Source organism: Pavona decussata, unplaced genomic scaffold (genome assembly GCF_977016875.1).
Source record: "Pavona decussata unplaced genomic scaffold, jaPavDecu1.1 SCAFFOLD_37, whole genome shotgun sequence".
Taxonomy (NCBI): Eukaryota; Metazoa; Cnidaria; class Anthozoa; order Scleractinia; family Agariciidae; genus Pavona; species Pavona decussata.
The window spans coordinates 1,034,571-1,056,492 of NW_028145459.1; the positions used below are offsets into that span (position 1 = coordinate 1,034,571).

Consider the following 21,922-nt stretch of genomic DNA (forward strand, 5'->3'; position numbering starts at 1 on the left):
ACATTTTTAACGAGTGAGATGAAAACCTCGGTTAACTTTTAATCGTGGATTTTGCGTTAATCGGCTTTCGAACAACCGGCCCCAGGCCGAGTGAAGCTGGCTCGGCACAATTTCCAACCGCCTCGTTTATCTAGCAATACTGACTCTTGCTAGCTGAATATTTCTGTGTCAACTCAGATTTTAAAGCCAATAAAGTTTTGTCGTGAACTGTTTATGAGATAGGTATAGGTGGTGCGACCACAAACAAGCCCGAAACAAGGTGGGTCCTAATCTCGTACCCCGATCTCAGTCGTCGGTTCGGGAATGTCGAACTGGGTACGAGATTAGGTGGGTCCTTTATTGTACTTACCAGTTCCCTTATTTTCGAGTTATTCTTGGCGGTGGTCGTCCAAGGCCTGGATGCTTGGCGAAACTTTGTTTATCATGTGACTGTCATGGCGGTACGAATGATCGTTAGATGAAGGCCTATCCTGGTACTGTTCCAAGGCAACCATTGGAAGAATGTGTATGAACCATTATGATGTTAGATTGAGAGCAGAAAACTTGCAAAAGGAAAGGGCATTTGTAAATTTGTAGACTTAAATCCGTAAACAAACCCTGAACTTGCTCAGTCAAGATGACATGACAAAAATTTTCACGACTTCGAGCGAATTGCTCATGTTGCTGAGATGAATGCTATCATTGCCTTGTGCCACTTTTGTGAATACCATGGACCCAGCGTCTTGTTTTGTACACAGGTAATTATGTTATACAGCTGTCAAGAACAGCTGATAAGTGATTTGTAAATAATGTTCCTGCTGCTATTAGCTCTAGGTCTACGCTAACTAATGATGTTCGCAGTGGCTATTCGTACGGCACCCGTACGGCGACTTGTATTTGCTATTCGTACGGGAGTCCGAAGATTTCATAGGGTTTCTCTGTAATTCCTGATTCTCGCTTATCCAAATTATTATATTTACCTTTAGAACGAATAAGCGAATCCAGTGAGTGGCCTTTCTTTGAGCCAGATAAGTTTGCGTACTCTCTGCTTACTAAGCGAACGACCCACTCGCGACACTTTAATTGTTTTGCGCTATATTCACGCACACGTCACACGATTAGAAGAGACCGTACAGCGACTGGTATTTGCTATTCATTTGGGATTCCTATGAGTATCAGTAAAAGTTATCATTAAATTTAAGAGCCGCTAACCTGGTTTTGAATGTTATAGTTGAACACTTTCCTTAGACAATACTTGTTCAGCCGTACTTTCGTGGAACACTTTCCGTCAAGATTCATTCGTCACCTTATTGGGAAGGAGAAAATTTAAGTTCGAAGCATCCATCCTTGAACAACTAAACGCGAGCTGTCTGACTTTCTACGAAAGGAAGAATCTAACGTTGAGAAATTCAGACGACTGATCCTGACCGGTGGTATACTGAACTTAAGTAGTTCCGTGGACTCCCGTATTCCCAACCTGCGTGATGCTATTCGTACGGCCAGAAAGGCGCGAAATGGGAGTTAGACGTATTGGAAGAATTTACTTATTGGACACTCGCGTTTCCGTACAGAAATTATGTTGAAGATAACAGAACACACCTCTCCTTCTGACACAGGTATAAATTTTCACTACAATGACTGAAACTGCGCCTACTATAGAAGGAAAAGGAATTCCCGTATGAATAGCAAAAATGCGAATAATTCGTACGGGATTACCAACGTGCCGTTCGAATTCGTTGAATTACCAAGTTGTCACTTACCCCCCGATCCAAGCCAGTGTATTATAACTATTTATAAGGTATAAGAAATTCTTTTCGCTCATTTTTAACCTTCAGTGTACTAATTGTAGCCAGTTGATCTGTGAAGAAGAGGTTGCGTGACATGTGCGAGTTTATGTAGCTCGGAAAAAGTTTGAAGTGTTGTTCGCTCAGTGAGCAGAGAGTACGCAAACTTATCTGGCTCAAAGAAAGGGCACTCACTGGATTCGCTTAATCCTTCTAAAGGTAAATATAATAATTTGGATAAGCGAGAATCAGGAATTACAGAGAAATCCTATGAAATCTTCGGACTCCCGTACGAATAGCAAATACGAGTCGCTGTACGGGTGCCGTACGAATAGCCACTGTGAATGATGTTTGTGATATTCTAGGCATTCCACTGTGAAGCTCATAACCCTCTAAAGGGAACTTGCACATCTGCATCGGAGTGTGGTGCTTGTATCAAGCGGTATGTACGAGGTTCATTGTACCACAAAAATCCCCTTTTTAGGCCATTTTAGCTTAAAGAAATCTCAAAACTTAACCGTTATTAAGACTAATCGATGAGTTTTAACCCTTCCCAGCAGTACAGTACTTGTACGTCATGTATGATGGACCATGTACAATTAAAGTGCATATGAACTACAAAAAATTTTTTCATGAATTGGTAGGTGGTTATACCCTTATTCCGAAACGCACAAAAAAGAATATTGCTAAGGAGGTAAAAAACCGTGTTTTGGCGGTTCAAAGTGACTAAAATGTCCAAAGTGGTGTCTCCGGAGACTGGTAACGAGTTTAGCTCTGGTGACGTAGCCAGTGGTTTCACAGCCCTGTTTACGCTTTGTTTTCTGCTATCGCGTGCTCGAAAATATCTTTGCGCGCTCGAAAATATCTTTGCGTGCTCAGTTCAGACCACGATAAAGTGAATACTATTCAGCTTTTGAAAATATGTCTGAAAGTGATGGTACGCTATCCTCTGCTGAGTCCGTTTCGAGCCAAGAAACATCCAACAGCACCGAGTCATCCGATGAAATGGAAGTAGTCGGAGGTCCCCCGCTTGCTCACAGTAGTGATGAGGAGGAAGACTGGGAAGACACCGAGGAGGATCAAGATAGTCTTTCCCCGAGAGAATTTTCGAATTCCCCGAGGGATTTTCGATCCTTCCAACGAATATAAATCCTAAGAAAAGAGCGCGTTTATTTGAAATGATACTGAGAACTCATCTCTATCATTTCTCAGGAATCGGCAACTGAAGAGATCCACAAGATTAGGATCGAAACCGCGGTCTTGCCTGACTATTGCCTAAAATGCCACAGAATTTACCAACGGCTGAAGGACTCGTAGCAGCCCCTAGCCAGAGCAACGCAGAAGAATTGCCTCAGTAATCAGTCTAAGGCGTAATCAAAACACAGGAGGAAAATACTAAGCTCCCGCAACATAAACACCGCAAACCTCACAGTTACAGAGAGGAGCTGAGCGGAGCGATAACAAAAACCCATAATAAAACACAGCCGTACTGAACTAAAGCGGCCTTTAGCCCTCAAATTAACGCATTGTACAGCTTTTAAAGAAGCTACAATGCTAAAGAAAGGATCAAGAGACAAATAACCGTGATAAGTAACACAACATCTTGCCACAAAAGCAAATAGCCGGGCCCGGCAATACAAAAGCTGCTGATAATGATAATGATTATTACACGGTTCAAATCCTATCCTTACAAAGATAAAAAGAGAGGCTATACTGCCGCAAGACACACTGAAATGAGCCATACAAAGCCTGAACCAATTGCCACAAAACGGCAGAAGAACGACAGTCGCTAAAACAGCAACAACAAGAGGTCAAATAGATAAAACAAAAAACCCCATAAATGACCTTTGAGATCAAAATCAAAAACATGCGATTAAGCACATGGCTTTGTTCAGTGACTATCACGCAAATCCTCCAAACCATAAATGGTATTTAATAAGAAGAAAATACAGCGCTAAAAGAAAATTTACAGGGAGCACCGCTCATACAAGAGAGGGCTTTCCCTGAAAGACATACTCGTTATAGCAAAACAATAACTGAACATGGCTAAAAACACGCGAGTGGGAGTCGCGCAGGCCTATCTTCTTTCCTTTTTACACTGTTTATAAACAGCTCTCATCAAAATGAGCCGAACACAAACATGAGGACTTCTTGGGGACGAAATTTTTTCGATGAATGCGCACAAAACGTGTCCACTTTGCACGTAACTTCTCGTCCGACGGAAAGTAATGCATTGTGATGTTCGGTGTCCCTGTCTTGTTATCGCAGTTTATTCCACCGGAGCCACCGGCCGAGCAATAGTTCTTTCCCCCTTTCTTTGCGTTCTCCTCCGCCATAATACTCGTGCTTTCGAATGTGCTTTCGTGCTTTCTGAATACATGTACTCGTTCTATCGCATATGCTTTCGTGCTTTCTGAACCACTGGCTACGTCATATCCGGTGAAATCTGATCGCTTTGACCGAGCGCAAGATGGAGACACTTCGAAGCGCCAATTTCGAACTTTGAGGCGAGCAAAATACCCCATAAAAGAGCTTTAGTTAGTTTAAAACCGGATATTTCGATTAATGAGGATATAAACAAACAAATACACTATAAGTCAAACTTGTTTTTTATTTCATATACACTTTAAATATTCTCGATCATAAGCAGTCTCCCTTTCAAAAGTTGGTTGCCTTGTGCCTGTGGCAGACTTGGGTTATTTTACATGTATTTATTTATTTATTTGTTTATTTATTTATTTATTTATTTATTCATTCATTTATTTATTTCTTGTTTTGTCTGTTTGGTTTTCTAATATTTGACTTCCAGGAAATAATTATCCATAACCTTCCCATGTAAGTTTCTTTGCTTTGGACCTCTCCAGTACTCTGAAAATTCCAATTTAGCGCCGTACTTGTTTTGGTAGTTGAGAGCACCTCTCGATCATAGTTTCCACTATACAGCTGTAGTAATAAGTTATAGCAGCATCTCCATCTCTGTTCAATGGTAATAATAAATGTTATTTAACCAGGGTGACCTCTTCAGCGTAAGGTGCTTTGCAGTAAATAATGCTAAATATAATTACTTTAAATAATTAAAATTAAATAAAATTAGATTAAATTACACATGCTGCAGGTTTCTGATAACAATAAATATAAATTTACAATAATTTTATAGTAGTTATAAAATAAAACTTATCTACACCTGCACATTTTATTTGTTTACATTTGTTCCATTTACGGATGTTCTTCAATATTATAAACAAACCAGCTTGTCTGGAAGTTACAATAGTGGCTGGCTACTCCATTCTTAGTAGTTAATTATAATAACGAGTGTTAATATTTTTTTTTATTTTCTGTTAGAAATTTCACCCGTTTTACACCGGATACTCCAGAATCAAGTGCATCACGAGACTCTTGGGCATCATCAAGATCAACCCAATGTGAGGTAAAATGTACTGTTAAAGTTACAGTAATAATTATTATTTGAGCCAGAAATCCACTGGATCAACAGCATGTAGTCTTACAATAGAGTTTAAAACATGGAAGTAAGATTAATTGCTCAATATGATGTAGTTTTAAGAATTTCTCATTTTTGTGGGAGATTATTAAATTACCCTTTTAAAAGATTTACCAGTTGTTGTTGTTGTTTTTTTTATTTTGTTTTGTTACCATTTTTGTATACAACAAACATACTTTTTTCAACCAAGACAAATCAAGTAATCGCAATGTCATACTGTAGCTTCAGCTCCTGTTGGAAGAACTTAATATTTTCTTTTTCTGAGTATGCCTTTGTCCCTGACTGAAAGACTCCATCTATCAACTGAAGACAAATCTGTCCAATTTTATTGCAGGCATGTAAATCTTTGGATCACACTCATGCAGGATATATCAGTATTGATCATCAGGCCCATATCAGTTACTATAGCAACAGGTCTCCAGAACAACCAGAATTGTACAGTGTTGTGAGGCAGGCCTGTGTCAGAAGGTAGGAGCTGGTCGCATCAATGCATGTGATGGTGGCATAAACTCTGTTTATTTTCTTTCCTGCTTGCTTTCTTACTTGGTGGGTGTGGGGGGGAGGGGGGGGGGGGGGGAGGACCCAGGATTTTTCAAGTTTTTCTTTTTGTAATTCCATGGCCCTCTCCTTTTCCATGTAAATGACCTCTCTTTAGAATTTTCAGAGCCTATGCCTTAGATAATTTACAATGCATACGGAGCAACAAATAAGGCTGACTGATTCAACACCAAGACTGGACCTTCCCCACAGGCCTGCTTAACATTTAATTTGGATTAGTTTTAAGTAAATTATTAGAAACTGGATCAGTGTATAATTAAATGCAATTCCAGATTGATTGGCTGAGCAGCCATGGTAAATGAACCATTATAAATATCATGCTTGAGAAATACAGACCAGTAAATTATTGTCTTCCGGTTGTTCTTGCAAAGCGAAATCAGCAAGATCTGGGAATCTTTGTTGATTGTTTTTAATTACAGTTGACTCCCAATAACTAGAACCCTCACTAACTCGAACCTCCCACTAACTCGAACCAATTTTCCTTTCCTTTCAGGTCATTTTCTATAAAATTTTACCCTTGATAACTCGAACTCCCGATAACTCGAACCTTTTTCAATTTCCCTTGAAGGTTCGAGTTATCGGGAGTCGACTGTACATTTATTTAGTCATGTAAGTGATTATTCCACTCTTGCTTGTGGATACGTACAGGTGTATGTGATGATTATAGCCAATAATATTGTCTTCTGGTTGTTCTTACAAAGCAAAATCAGCAAGATCTGGCAATATTTGTTGATTGTGTTTAAATTTTAATTGTCATGTAAGTGATTATTCATGTCATGCTCGTTGGATGTGTGATGATTATAGCCTCGTTGGCTATCTATCATCTCATCAGTATCCAACGTGCACTTGTGGAATAATTGTTAAGTATGCAATTATATTCATTATACAAAATGATATATAACATATAATTTGTGGATGGTTTTTTTCTTTGTTGTACTTGCAGTTTGAGTTGTGAGGTGTGCCCTGGCCGGGAAGGTCCAATGTTCTTTGGTGAAGAGTCGTCAGGTTATGTGTTTACTCATACATTCTTCTTGAAGGACGCCCAGTCTAGAGGATTCCAGAGATGGTCAGTACACATGTCATATAAAGTTATGCATGTCATGGACAATATTATTTTTTTAAAAAAAATGTGCTTATTTTCTTGTAAGGTACTGTACATGTAATTTTTAAAGTTGTACATTGAAAAAGTTGAGTTGGGTGGTTTGGATCCAGTATACAATGTATCCATTCAATTCCGAGGAGGTCGGGGTCTAAAAGCAATGATTTTAAAGAAAAGTGTGAATTTCCAGAGATGGGGTAGGGGTGGGGTGGGTTGGGGAGTTTCAAACCAAAGCCTATTCCATAGAAGGGGTAGGGACATTTTCTGGAACAGTGAAAACAATGTACGTGGTGCATGCTTACCTCAGTCAATGAAGGCACAGGGTGTTGAACCCAAGACTTGTCAAGCATACATACAGATACATTGAGTAGAACCTGTTATTTAAAGTGGCCTCACAAGGCTTGAGACTAACGTTTTAGCTCATTAGCCCACAGATACCCCAAGCTCTATGAGAGATATAGGCTGTGACCTTTGCGTGAGCGTTGTAATTTGAGCGTCATGGCGAGCATTGCATAACGGCAAAATTATAAGGATTTGTATGGGAAAAAAATAATTCCTTAAAAATAACAACGAATTTTCAATAAAAATACCCCCACCTGAACTCCCTTGTCAGTTGTCCTTTCCCCTATGTGGATTTTGGAGCGATTGAGCGAGCTTTCAGTGAGTTTTAGTTCCATAGATAGAGAAAATCCATGGCCTATATCTCTCATAGAGCTTGGCCTGTGATTAGCCCAGTGTCTAGTGACAGGTCTGATTTTACCAGCCAAAACAAGCTTTTCATTCACATAATTATGGCAGGAAGCAGATTCTGTCATGTCTCACTTTCGTTAAAGGAAAACTCAGAAAAGTGAATTGTTTGTTTCTTTTTATAAGCATTTTCAACTACAGGTAGTTTTGATTAAAGCAGTGAAGTATACACGTATGAAATCAGCTGCTTTCTTTAAATTAGTTTCTTTTCTCGTGATTTGCATATTAAATAATTATCATTCTCGTTTGATCTTGCAGTGCTTTATAATTTTTACCAGTCAAAATGGCTGGTAAAATCTTGAGCAAAACTTACTGTACAGGCCAAAACTGAAGTTTTGCTTAATTAAACACCTAGTGTGTGGCTAGTTGGATACCACTAGTCTCGAACCCTGCCTTAATTGACTGTATACATCAGTACATAGTTAATGAGTTTCCTATTTATGTGTATTTCAAATTGCCCAGTATTTTCTCACTGTAATTTAATTTGGAAACAAACTTAAAATAATGATGTCAGCTTTTACATAACATTACAATATTCTATTTCAGGTACAGTATAATCGCCGTCATGAAAGACCGTATTTATTTGGTGAATTCTTGGCCATTCTTAGTAAGGTGTGTGTGCAACTTATGTGTTCAAATATATAGCCTCATGTAACGCCAGCATAGCTATTGTCAACCCTTACTGACTTTACATGAGATTGACCAATTAGAAATTGCTACAAATATCTCCCCATGTCTTTAATTTCTCTCTCATTTTTGTTTCAGCCATTTTAGAGAGCTTATTGATGAACTTCAGGCCAAGGTAAATTGCACTGTCTCATAACTTTAAGTTAATGATCACTTCTGCATGTTTCACTGAGGCCAATTGCACATTCCTGTGTTTAGTTAACCCCTTGAGACACAAGCAAACTTGTACCCTTAGGCCGAACTATGGTACAGTACAAGGTTAGGTGGGGGAGGGGGCAGAGGATTAGTGTTGCAACCCCAAATATTGTAACAATATTAGGAGAAAAAGTTTTAATTGTAGTTCCTGTAATGGACAACTACTTGTTATTTGTTAGATACAACATTACAGAATGTATTTACAAGGAAAACGTTTTTGAAGTATAATTTAGGGTTATAAATGAAAAAAGTCCAGTAACAATTATCTACCATGGCTGCCATCTTTTTAAAAATTTTCCAGTGTTAAGGCATGGACCCTGTAGAAATTACCAATGACCTAGATAACACTTTTATTTTATTTATTTTATTTTGGTGGGGGGAGGAGTGGGTGGGTGGGTGGGTGGATTGAAAAATGGTTTGACAACATGCTATGTGTGCTCAAATGATGTCATACACTGTATCTTGACTAGCCCTGGCTTGTACAGGGTACGTACGTCCATGGATTAAAGAGGGCAAATGGGGCTTGCTTTTACAAGTTACAGTACTCTACATATGCTGGGGTGTGGGGGGGGGGGGGGGGAGTGTGAATTTGTTTTTTGTTGTTGCTGGAGATTAAAGAACAAAGTCAGTCCTCATTGCATTTTGTATCACATCACATTTTTTTTTCTGTCTGCAGGCAACTGCTGTTTATGATACTGAGCATGCAGAGAATATTCAGAAAGGACAACACATTCAGCCCAGTGCTAATGGCTACCTGTTTGCTCCTGGAATAGCCCCTGGTAAGTTAGTTTCAGCAGTTAAACAGAAAGTCTCTCTTTGCATCTGTTTGTAACTTGTCAGGTAACCAATTCTTGATTGTTATATTTGCCCGTGCATATCCTTCTCTTTGTTTATATATGTTGTGGTTGAAATTTATCCCTGGTTTAAATTTTTCTTCCTATAACTGTTGTTGGGGATGATAAATAAATGTAAACCAAGGACAAAATTTAAACACAACATATGTACATTCCTATAAGTTATTGGGAAAGACAGATCAGCAGATGCCACTGTACACATCAGCACTGTCAATATTCACCCGTGGCAAATTTATGGGCATTAATAAGTAATAATGTAGTTTTGTCCATTCATTCTTTAAAACTTCCCCTGGTTTTATTTCAGTGAGCTGTAAGCAATTCTATAATGAGAAAGTTGTTGTTATTGTTTTTTTTAAACATTATCAGCTCGAAAATTATCTATTTATTTTTCCCAAGCCTGCATGGGATTATTATTGCCATGGCAATTTAATACTGACTTTTTAACAACAGCTCTGTGCAGGCTTGATGTATCCATCTACTACAAGTATACTTTAAAATTGATACATACTGTAGTTACAGGATTATTACAGAAGTACTTGGCTGCTGATTTTATTAACATGTCATAACTTTTCTAGATATTTTCAGAAGGCAGCGAGGTGGAAACAAAACCTACAGAGGGATTGCAGACTTGCTTAGGGATAAGGTACCGGGATGAGATATGCTATTTATTGTATACATGTATATACCTGCTGTTATCTGAAGGCATGCTTTGAAGGAAACTTGCACTTGAGAATAATTCTTGACCCCTTAAATTTTACATATAGTGCTTTCAAATACAAATAGGGTGTTTATTGAATTTGAAGGGTCCGAGGGGGGGGGGGGGGCATTTAAAAGATAAGAGGCATTTATTCTTTATTCTAATAACTGTAACATGGTAACCTAAATACGGTATTATAATAACCTAAATGACAGAGCTTTAGCAGACTATCAAGTCAAACGTGAAGTAGGCCTTGTAATTCCGGGATGCTACAATGATAGGACAAGCCAAAAGAAAATTGTTGGATCCTCCAGAGATCAAGAACATTAAAGAGCACTATCCTGACTTTGAAAGTTCTGGAAATTGAGCAAGACGCAAGTCGCACACTGGTGTTAATTAAGCAACAACGCAAATAAATTGATTGATTCACTTCATTGTATTGTACATCTGTTTCTAGTTTATGTGTGATTTTCAGGGAAGGGGGGTGTTTATTATACAGGGGGCGTTTGTTAGAGAGGGGCGTTTAATACAAACTTGTCAGGTTAGGGGGGCGTTAGTTAGATAGGAGGCGTTCATAAGAGAGGGGGCGTTTATTAGATCGTTTACGGTACATTTATAAGTGTACTTGTTAGATCGCCTGTTTGTGGTCTTTATAGGCGAACAAGTGTATTACACAAGGGATATATATGACTGTGTATTATATGGATCAATATATACATGTGCTTTAGCATTTTCCCAATGTGGCCAATCCCAGTTTGGCATAAAATTTCTTGATGGAACAATCAAGTTCATCATGTATGAGACTAATACATGTACATGTAGTCAGGGTTTTCATTTTGCTTTGGAGAATGTGGCTTTGATCCACATGAAAAGTAGATCATTGGTTATAGACTAAAAATCTCTTTCATTTTTAATTGGTCATTTTTATTCTTCTCTGAGTTTCCGGCCACAATGCCTGGCTGCAGGCTGCTAGTCAACTACCCTGTAGACTGAGATAAAACTTGTCCATCAGCTGACTATCAAAAATAATTTTTTTTATTTAAAAATTGTAATTATAATGATCAATTGTCTTGAACAACTATAGACCCTTATCGCTCGGCGGCCACGTTGAGTCTTGGGGGAATGGAAAGCTTTGGCCAGACACGAATTCAGTGCAAGGCTTGCTGTGCAAAAACAAAGCTTTTTATTCCCCTGAGACTTAACATGACTGCCGTGCAATGACGGTCTATTCATCTCAGGTTATTTAAAACTGTTACTGTTTAAGCAGCTTTTTAAATGTGTCAAATATTGTCTGAAGCCAAGGAAATACTCTGACAGACAATTAACTCTCACTTGCATTACCACACTAGACAGACAGCATGTACTTAATTAAGTTTTCTGAGCTTAATAAAAAACAATTTTCTTTTGCAGGATCTGTTTGCTACCCTTCATCAAAGGTTTTCATGGATGCTGAAAGCGTGCGGCAACAGAATAACAGAAAAGCTATTGGAAGGACCACCCAAGGCAAATCACATAAATTTCATGTTGTAAATTTTTAGATCAGGGCCGGGTTGTTCGAAAGCCGATTAACGCTAATCCACGATTAGAAGTTAATCAAGGTTTTCGTCTCGCTCATTAAAAATGGTTTTAAAGGGTAATTTCGAGCTAAAGGTAAGAAAAGTCTAAGTAAACACTGAGGGCCAAAAATCTTTTCGAAGAGGCTTTATTGATTAGCAATTTAATTCGAGTTAAAGTTTGCGTTAATCCAGGATTAGCTTAATCGGGTTTTGAACAACTGGGCCCAGAGTGGTAGCAATTTAGTTGGTTCACAATTTCACAACAAATATATGCAACACAGCATTAGCTTTATTTATGAATGTTTAACCTACGGCATGTGTTTTTCAGGAAGAGCTCCTAACAGATTTTGAAGCTCAGTGGGAAGAAGACGATCTCCAAGGTAAAATGCTCTCTTATTAAGCACTTCACCTAGTTTCAAATGTCTCTTCCAAAGCTGGCATTTCGAATAGTACACTAAAGGAGCGTTCAACTTATTCAATTTGATTAAGTTGACCTAACTTGTCATCAGCTACAGGGGTACACTGTAAATGGGACACTGGTCAATAACGCTCAGTGGTCCACACATAAACAGACTTGTAGACTTGCAGGCAAATGAACAATTTTAACAAATTATTACAACCTGATAACAAACAGGTACATGTAGTCAGAGTTGCAGGTCAGATGTTTGCGCTCCTATGTGCTCTGGGTTGAGTGTGACATAATGTATCCTCCCTGTGCAACCTTAAGTGGCCTCTAGTCCAACAACGTATGGTTGTTTGTTATTTACAGCTGTAACTGGCAAACAGGTGTATCATTTGGGTGTATTTATCATATGTTCACTAGTGGTTACATTGTCAAATTTAATTATAGATGTGGAATTGCATAATTATACACTGTAAACCGATCTGCACATACTGTAATATTGTTTCTTTCAGATAACGCTAATGCGGAAAAAGAGACTCAAAGCAGTCAGGGTTAGCAAAGAATTTACATTGTATATCTCTTTCTTTTGTAGTGAATATTATACACTCAATGTATGGTCCCGAGGGAAACAGTTTTGTTTTCCCGAGAGTCCTGATGTTTCTTGAGACAAAGTTGAGGGAAACATCAGGGCTCGAGGGAAAACAAAACTATCTAGTTTCCTGAGGGACCATACAGTACATTAAGTGCTTTGTTATTTATTTAGACTTTCCCTTCAACAATCACAGCAAAACAAACAACTGAAAGGGCAACAACTGCGGAGTTGTATCCCAGTTGGGATACATTTGTATTTGATCCGGGGCATGTGACCAAGAATCAACCAATCACAGTGCTGGTTTTGTTGAGTGAAAGTCTAGGTATATAACAAGACAAATTATCAAAAACTGGATCATTGTATAATGCAATTTGAGAGATTTGATTGGCTTAGCGGCCATGGTACATGTATATGAGCGATTATACCATGAGAGAAATAGAGACCAATAAATTGTGTTCTTATTGTTCTTGCAAAGCGAAATGAGCAAAATCTAGCAATATTTCTTGATTGTTTTCAATAAAACAATTATTCCACTCACATTTGTTGGATATGAGATGATTATAGCCAGCTCAGTGCTATGCACCTTGTTGGCTATTTACTTTTATCATCTCATATCCAACGCGCGCTCATGGAATAATTGTTAAATATACATGTACATGTATTGACTGTGCTTAGGAAGATGTAGTCTTCATAGGAAAAACTCCCATTATTATTATTACCTAAAGATTATTAGTGTTTTTGTTGACAAAAATAGTTTATGAAAAACAGTGCACTTAAGGAAACGTTTTGCTTTTTAGAGCATTATTGTAGCTGGACTGAGAAATGTCTTCTGTCCTCTATGTTTTGCATACAGCTGTAGCTTGTTAGTTGCAATTTTGCCTTAAAATTTCATGTTTTAATCTACCCACATCTGGCCTCAGAGAGAAACAGTGTAACTCAAACAGTTCTGAAGTTCATTAATTCTATCTGGGGCTGAATTATTTTGTGTGATTGTCTGAAGTATAAGTGTACTTTTACTGTTTTCTTATATTTTTTTCTTAATTTCTCTTTAGGTGACCTGAGTGCGCCCACATTTAAGTCCCTTCGGCACATTCTAAAGGTGCGTTTTGCTATAAACAGACAAGTCAGCTCCATCAGTATGCGAAAAAATCTTTAACTAGCCACCCTTTTCCACCCACACTTTGTTCCAGTTATTATCTTTTAATGTATAAATTTGTTACAATGTAAGAAATGCCATACCATGATTTTGCAGGTGCTTGGAAGTCACAAGTTTCACTTGTTAGCGTTTCACGTCATCCAAGGGAATCAAGTTATTGTACGAGGCGAGAAACGAAAGACTGTGGAGTCAATTCTGAACTGCCTTAAGGTACTTACGCTACGCTGAAATGTTCTAACACAAAGATGGTAGACGCTTGCATTCTTATCGGTTTTCGTTAGTTTGTATTGCATTCTTTATTGTAAAAGTTTGATAGTATACACTCAGACTTCAACTGGTGTGCCCTAACTGTCTGACTCGCTCATTCGTCCATTCCCTTGTCTGCTCTCTCTCCGACTCATTCATTCGTTTGTTCATTATTTTCGTCGCGTCAACTGGCGCGTTTACCATTTGCACAAAAAATTCGGTTGGAATAGAACGCTTCATATGGTACGGTTTTTTCATTTTCAGCGGTTTGGCTGGCCCGAGTCCCCTGCGGCTCACGAAAAATAATGAAACAAAATAGCGGCACAGTTGTTGAGCACGATTCCGCTACAATTCTACACCTCCAAGAGTTTAGCCCCTCAAAATTTAGAATAGTTAAAATTTATTATTTACTTCCCTTTGCAGTCATGATTCAGATACTCAATGAGTAGTTGTGAAAAATATTGCTTCATCGCCATGCCGTAGTCGCCATCTTGAATTACAACTGAAAAGCGCGCGAAAATGGACCCGGCCGACCATGATTTTGACAAATGGTACGGAATTTTCCGGTCATTCGGTTGGAATGGGAAGAGAGGAATACATCTGAGCATTTCCATATTCTCCGGAAACGTTCCAGTGGAATGGTCTGAACCATTTGAACTTCCAACCGAAAATTCCGTTTTTTGTTGTCAAATGGCAAACGGCCCTGGTTTGCTGTCCGACTGACTGATAAACTGACTCAATACCTGACCCAATGATACCAACTTTACGGTAGATGAACCAGCTTACTTACATGTACATGTATGCTCTGATTCTTTGACTCATCAAATTTTTTGATGGAAAGATACAAATACATAGCATTGAGCATAACAGTAGAGAAGTTTCAGGCCTTGAAACACTGTACGTAATTAGCAGATTACAAAATCCGTTATTTTCTCACTCGTTAAGCTTTTTGCTTTTAGGTTCTTATACCAAGTGGTTGCTGTTCATGTGTTCCTTACAGCACTCAGTATAAGGTATGTAGCAAGATCGTAGCACTAATCATAGAAGGCCGATCAACCTAGCGCTGTTCAGTTTACATGAAAAAGGTTTTACTAGGCTCTAGCGCTAGGATCTTTTTAACGATAGGAATCTTACTAGCTGAGAGGGTGGCATTTGACCTAATAATAAAATGTGGATTTGACAACCATCACAAGATAAAAACATATCATACTATGAATGTAAATTATACACTGATTTTCATTCTGATGAAATTGTGGTTTGGTTTAAGCATTATTTTTTCCTGTTTTGTGATTTGTGAATACAAAGACCTGACAAGTAATATAAATACACAGAATTTGCGTCTGTGTATTACTTCAGTCTTCTGTGTTTCGTTTTTTCTTGGGAGACGTGAGTAAACATGGCAAAGAAGTGCTTGCATGGAAATCTGTGCCTCTCCCATTGAAAACACTGACAACTGCGCTAGTTTGTTCCAAACTCCACTCTGTAACTCTTTTTACTGGTTTGGGTGCAGAAAATTTCTCATTAAAAAGACTTAACTTTTTTCTATTTAGCCTTTAAGTCCACTTTTTTTCTTTTTTGTACATTTTTTGTCAGGATTCTTGGCAATGTAATTTCCTTGGCCTTGCTCCTGCAGTAGAGATTCCTCCTCACGTGCTATCGTCCGACCTCTTTGTTCTTCTGGATGTCGTTTCACCGCTAGGACTTGTGAGTATCAGTATAAAACATTAAAGGGGAAGTTCCAATCTATTCCGTCCTACGCTGTCTTTGACCAGAAGCACTAATCAACACTTATAATGCCCTGGGGTGATAATTTAGAACAAAACAAGACAATGTTGTTCCTGTGTACAGACCATCACTTTTGAGTTTTTGAAATGACATCAAATTCGCGTGATACTTCCCCTTTAATGTACAGGAGAGAAGAGAGCCTTTAAATTTAGGCAATCAAGTTGAGTTGAACTGAAACATTAGTAACAGGGCCATCAAGGTTAATACTTATACCCTGGGCACCAATATCCCTATGCGAGGCAAAGCTGCTTCCAATTTGTAAAAGTGCTGTTACATGAATCATTTATTTATAGATTTTTGGAGCAGCAACCGAAACATCCTGTAATCCTTTCGATGTTCTGTGAAGCAGTGTTGTACGGAAAACATGCAATTGTTAGTATGTGTGTTGCTTTCAGATACCTGAAGATTCTGCGGATTCAAGTAATGAGCAACAAAGGTGAGTACCCTTAGCTTATGCGGCATCCTTTATACATACAGTACTCAAGTTTGCGGGTGTATAATTGGGCACCGGCAGCATATTGCTGCATCCTTGTTGCATCAAACTACACAGAATTGAGAAACCGGATTTTGCTCCGTCCGTGTGGATCAAATTTGCCTTGTTTACAACTTAACCTTACGTATGAACAGTTTTCAATATCACTGGCTAAAAAACGCACCACTTCTCAATAAATTGGAAGTCTAACTAAAACCAACCATGATTTGCTCACGCGTGTTTTCCCGTGCTCAACAGCATTTACACGTTCTTACGTCCAGTTCTGATTCTTCGTTGTTCTGTTTATGTTTGTTGTGATTGGCTTAAGTGATGACTTTGATTTTGCAATGCGTAATTTAAAACTCCTTTATATCCCGTTGAAACGTTTTTTTGTTTGTTTGTTTGTTTGTTTGTTTGTTGGAAAAGACAACAATGGCATGTTCTGGCGTAAAGGATATTATTTTATTTTGCCGTTGATAGGAGTGAGTTAGATGACTTTCAAGGATACGGTTTTGTTGTCTGTGGAAAAGAGAATACCACAGGTAAGTAGAATCACTGTATCCTATGGCGATGCCACAAATAGCCTGTGAACATGTTCCCAAGTGGAGTATCCAGACTGAGCTGTACCCCACTTGGGAGCCTGTTCACAGCGGGCGATACCACCAATTGTCAGTTCTTTACCTTCTCTTCTCATCCTTGCTTGATCCCTGGCAATGTTTGTGGCGCTGTGATTAACTTTCCACTCACTCTCTTTCTCTAGATCCTTCTATTCTGCAAAAAGTCGAGGAAGCCTTGGAAAATGACAACCTATCCGACGCAGTGTTTGATCAGCTGCTGATTTGTCTGAAGGAAGAATGGATGGAGTAAGACTTTCATTTGATTTAAATCTAACACTGTTAGATAAACTGGAAAGACTAGTGTTTTGTTACTTGGGTTATTCAAAGTTGAAGAGAAGCGTCCAAAACTAATTCTTAGTAAGTTGCTAGCGTTTGGGTAAGAATTTCTTACCCAAACGCTAGCAACTTACTAGTTAAAAATCATGTTGATTTGATCGTGTGCCTAACCAAAACGTTTTGTGGTGTGGCGTCTCCTCGCGGAGACAATTATATCGCGCGCTTCGCGTCCCCTCGCGGAGACAATTTTCGCGTGCCCTCGCGTGTTTCACTCGCTTTACCATATCAAATAAAAATTAGGGGTTAGTCATCATCTAAGGCTAGTGGGGTCTTCTGTAATGTGGTCACTGGCGCTCCGTGGTAATTCCGTTTACGCTAACCTTTAAGTTAAGGGGCTGTATTCATGAAACATCCGAAAGGTACAATAATTCCCAAGTCATTGTTTTGAAACAATAGGTTTTTGTATTTGAACTAGTGTACTTAGTACACTTATCGTATCATTAGGGTGGCTCTATCAATCCCGCCGGAGGATTTTAGCTGCTATGCAGACGATACATTGCCACCTGACGTTTTCTTTAACTATACGCAGTTGTCGCAATTTAAGAAGAAAGGAGAAAGTTCTCTCGTCTGAGGGAACAGGAACTCTGTTCTTCAGAATGGATTTTTTTCTCAAGATCTGAGCATGGTCAGATGGAAGGTTCTTTTTGCTTTTCTCCTTCAACGTCTTGCTTTGTTGTTTTATTTACAGTAAAGTGAAGGTGATTTTCAAATTCGCCAAGTCAGGCCCCAACACAAGTGAAGATAAAGAAAAGTAAGCTTGTTCTGTTTATTATTTCTGTTTCAGTACTCAGTTGAGTATTCGTAGACGCATTGCTGCATGTCAGTCACCTTTAACAAACATTGTCGTGACTTTGTACATGTGCTGTGTCTGTATATACAGTGTATGTTCTGACAGGCTTAATAGCAGGCTTTATGTAACTGGTTGGACCCGGATGAATCTTGTAAGAATCTCAGTCTCATTCGTTTACCGTGATTCTTTTTTGTCTTTTTGTTTTCATCCAAGAAATACTTCAGAGAAACTGAACCTAGAGTGATTCGAGCCTATGAGCTTTCAAAAACTAATGCAGAACTCTTGATCAGTGGCAAGTCTGTAATTATATCCGTGAACGCTAAACATCTTTTTAAGGGAAGATCAGCCAATAAATTTTTAACATCACGTTCCGATGACTTACGGAGTTAGTACTGAAATCTTTAACAGCAATTCTCGATCCTGAAGAAACGTTAAGGAAATCTCGACTGTGTTATTTACGAAATGCCCCATTTAAGAAATAAGAGACCGAAACACCGAAGGTAATTTCATTTATGCAAAACATTTTGCCTAGTTGACTTAAATATATTTTCATGTATTATTTAGATTTTTGCTTCATCACCTTTCAAATCCCGTACACATGTATCGCTGATGTTTTTCCTAAAATGTCAAAGTTGCACACGTGGTTGGCCACACCAACAATGCACCTTCTCAGATCTTCTTTTCATTCTGGGTATAACAGCTTTTTACAGAACCATATCTTCTGTTTTGTCTTTTTCATAATTCAATTTGTTTTATTTTTGAATTCTCTTGCCACAGGCTGCTTCAAATTCTAGGTGCCAAACCAGAAGATGAGATTGTTCTTAAATTTTGGATGACAGGACTCAACAAACAGTATCGGTCTCATCTGCTGACATGCAGTAGCTCTGGCTCAAGCTAACGAACTCCTTGATGCGGATTTCTTGTAGTTATCTTTCTAAAAGTCATCTCCCTGCCATCATTTCCTTTGAACAATACTGAAGGTGTCCACGGCGAAATGTTTCGGAAGAATTAGCATGCAATATGATCAAATTTAGACGTACGTGATGAATGCAGCATGCACGGACGAAGCCTCAGTGGATCGGAACTGTTATTTTTAGTTGTTGAAGCTTAATTATAAAGGCTGTGTACCCAGGCAATTTTTGATACGATTTCTGTCGCGCTTATATCACGCTCGAGTTTGCGATGAGTAACGCAATTGTAAACTATTGGCAATTTCACCGCACTTGGGGTGCTGTATCCGAAGACAAAGCGCGCCCAATTCGCACTAAAATCCCAACAGATGTACACTTGTGATTTGGCGCGACAGAAATTGCATAAAAAAGAATGGCAAAAAATTTCACAAATATCGCATGCATATAGAGGTCTTTCGGTGGTAGCACATCTTTAGTGCGTAAATACGTGACACTGCACAGGGTGCTTAAAAAAATTGTGCGCCTCTCAGCGAACACAGAATATTATTTACTGGCTTGGATACCCCTTCTCTGAGGCGCCAACACGTAAACTTTTAAATATCATTTATTGCGTTCGACGTAGAAAGAACGTACTCCTAATACAGATTAGAGTCGAGATTGTATGGGATAATGAATGAATGGATCTTGGGACACGTATCTGGCATTCCCCGCAGATTTTGCAGGGGCGGATGACATCATCATTAACTTGGCAAAGAAGAGAGAGCCTGGGATCGAGATCATCGAGCGCACTCCCTAATCTTTGATTATCACTAGTCAATAACAGTCCAATTGTATTGACCTTGAGGAGTAGACTTTTTTAATAAAGCTTTTATGGCAAATACAACTTTTTTTTAAACCAGATTTTGACTAGGAAAAGTTGTTTGAATCAGATGTTGTTGATGTAACGTGAAATCCTGCCGTTGAAAGACTCCTGGGGCCTGTTTCTCGAAAGTCCTGGTAACTTACCAGGCCCGATAAGTGTCTTTAGTGATAAATGTTTCTTAACAGAAGTAAATTTTTGTTGGCTTTGAATACTTAATTTCCAAATCTTATAATTCTATGAAAACATTGGCCAAGTACCATGTCTGTAATCACTGTGTAATCGGTGAAAAAACATTTCAAAATATACTTATCGGGCCCGGTAAGTTACCGGGACTTTCGAGAAACGGGCCCCTGGACATCCAAACACCAGGAAGAACCCTCGAACGAATTCCGGGAGACCTAAAGATAACTCTGGTTCAAATTCCCCACTCCCCTGACACAGTACACAGTATAGAAAGTCCCAGTTTTGAGGGAGAAAACGTTGAGCGCAATACCTGTGGCATTGGCAGTCACTGAACGCATCCATGTTGTTTTATACCAATTTGTTAGGGTATAACACAGCGAAAGGAAGGAGCGTTTAATCTTCTGCTTCTCTTTTAACGTTTTATTTGTTCACACTAAAACTTACAGCAACTCCGTTTTAGAAACAAACTAGAATGGCAACGAAGGATTTGCTCTAGCTACTTTTATTATACGTCACGGCGGAAAACGTCAATTGTCTTTTTCTCGTCAAACGTAATTTTAGGCTAACGTAATGTCTTGTGTAGTAATTCTTATGTGATAGTATGCTTGTGCACGAGAGTAATTAACATAGTGTTACAGTAGTCGAAATGATTTTCTTCTTAAATTTTCAATGTGACTCCCAAATGATCTGGACGAAACAAAGTAAGGAAAGCAATATCAAAATTACGAGGAACACAATATTGCTATCAATTACAAATGCACACTGCCTAAATACAAGATGAATCATAAGTTGAATAAAATTACATAACTGCACTCTTCAACATAAGCTATTTTATAGAATACAACCTTCTCCAAATACCTTAACTGTACGTGTTAGTACAATGGATCTGGTACAGTAGGTTTTACCGTACAACGATCACTTAGATTTAAAACCTTAACTTTTGTTTGTTATCTAAATAATTAAAGGTAAAAAATCAACTGGTACAAATTTGGTTTAAAGCACGGCGGAATCACAAAAAATATCAACAACGGATAATAAGTTATTTCCAGGCTATTTCTGGCAAGAGGTTAACTGAATGACCAGACGTAATTAAGCAATCCATTGTTATTTCTGAAAACCAATTTGGGCCGTATTTAATCTGTAGTATGTTTCCGAAGAAACAGTTAAAAACAGGACTTTTGGTTCACAGAATTCGTATCGGGAGAAAACAACTTTTGACCAGCATAACTAAAATTTAGTCTACGAAAAACTGTTACGTCTCGGTTAAGAGATATCAACTAACTCAGTTTCGACTGCAATACTTGTAAAAAAAATAGTTCAGAGAAAGGTAATCTAGACAGTCCCGGGAAGTCCGGTTCACAAGGTAAAGTGTTACTTCTCAATGACTTTCCGACTACGCAATTTGTCTCAATTTTCTTAATAAAAATGCAAAGCACAATGAACACACTTATACTCAACTCATTATTATTTCAACCGCAATATCCTGAAGTAATTACTAGCAATGCAAAACCTCGTAATGATGAAAGTAACTCGAATAAAGAGCAACTTTGACTGAAATCAATGTTGAAACTTTTACTTCGAAAAGAGCGTAGTTTTATTGTTTAATAGTTGCCTCAGTGGAATAACTCAGACACAAAAGAGCACCTACCAACACCAATTAGGTTTAATTAAAAGATTAAATATACCAAAGTCGACAAAGTCTTGTCCACTATTCAACTCGTTCCTCTTAAACTGAGTCCTAATCAATTAACAATTAATCATCTTGACATTCATAGAGTTAGCCATTCACTGATGGACAGTCCTTCTTCACTTGTGCTGCTCTGCGGGAGTTACTTCCACTTGTACCTTCAGCTTAAACGTGACACCACCAAAGTCTGCCTTACTTTTGTTTTCTTCTGTGCATTCGTCTGGACC

At 38.4% G+C, this 21,922-nt stretch overlaps 1 protein-coding gene across 1 annotated transcript; it reads left to right on the forward strand.

Moving 5' to 3' along the window:
• The first annotated feature begins 416 nt into the window (after positions 1-416).
• LOC146483907 (folliculin-like) lies at positions 417-19,838 on the forward strand. Its single transcript, XM_085105245.1, has 21 exons — positions 417-737; positions 2,129-2,205; positions 5,106-5,190; positions 5,597-5,730; positions 6,764-6,886; positions 8,213-8,278; positions 8,432-8,468; positions 9,225-9,327; positions 9,978-10,045; positions 11,510-11,602; positions 11,984-12,035; positions 12,571-12,609; positions 13,703-13,749; positions 13,903-14,016; positions 15,012-15,065; positions 15,646-15,756; positions 16,233-16,273; positions 16,790-16,851; positions 17,070-17,172; positions 17,951-18,013; positions 18,830-19,838. The coding sequence occupies exons 1-21, from the start codon at positions 669-671 to the stop codon at positions 18,948-18,950; spliced, it is 1,662 nt and encodes a 553-aa protein (XP_084961371.1). The 5' UTR covers positions 417-668; the 3' UTR covers positions 18,951-19,838.
• The last annotated feature ends 2,084 nt before the right edge of the window (positions 19,839-21,922 follow it).

What these genes read in the sequence shown, in the direction of transcription:
- LOC146483907 (XM_085105245.1), top strand. Translation starts at nt 669, where the DNA reads ATGAATGCTATCATTGCCTTGTGCCACTTTTGTGAATACCATGGACCC. An exon ending in TCGTTTCACCGCTAGGACTT is followed by an intron (nt 15,757 to 16,232) that starts GTGAGTATCAGT and finishes TGTTGCTTTCAG; the next exon opens with ATACCTGAAGATTCTGCGGA. An exon ending in CTGAAGGAAGAATGGATGGA is followed by an intron (nt 17,173 to 17,950) that starts GTAAGACTTTCA and finishes TTTTATTTACAG; the next exon opens with TAAAGTGAAGGTGATTTTCA.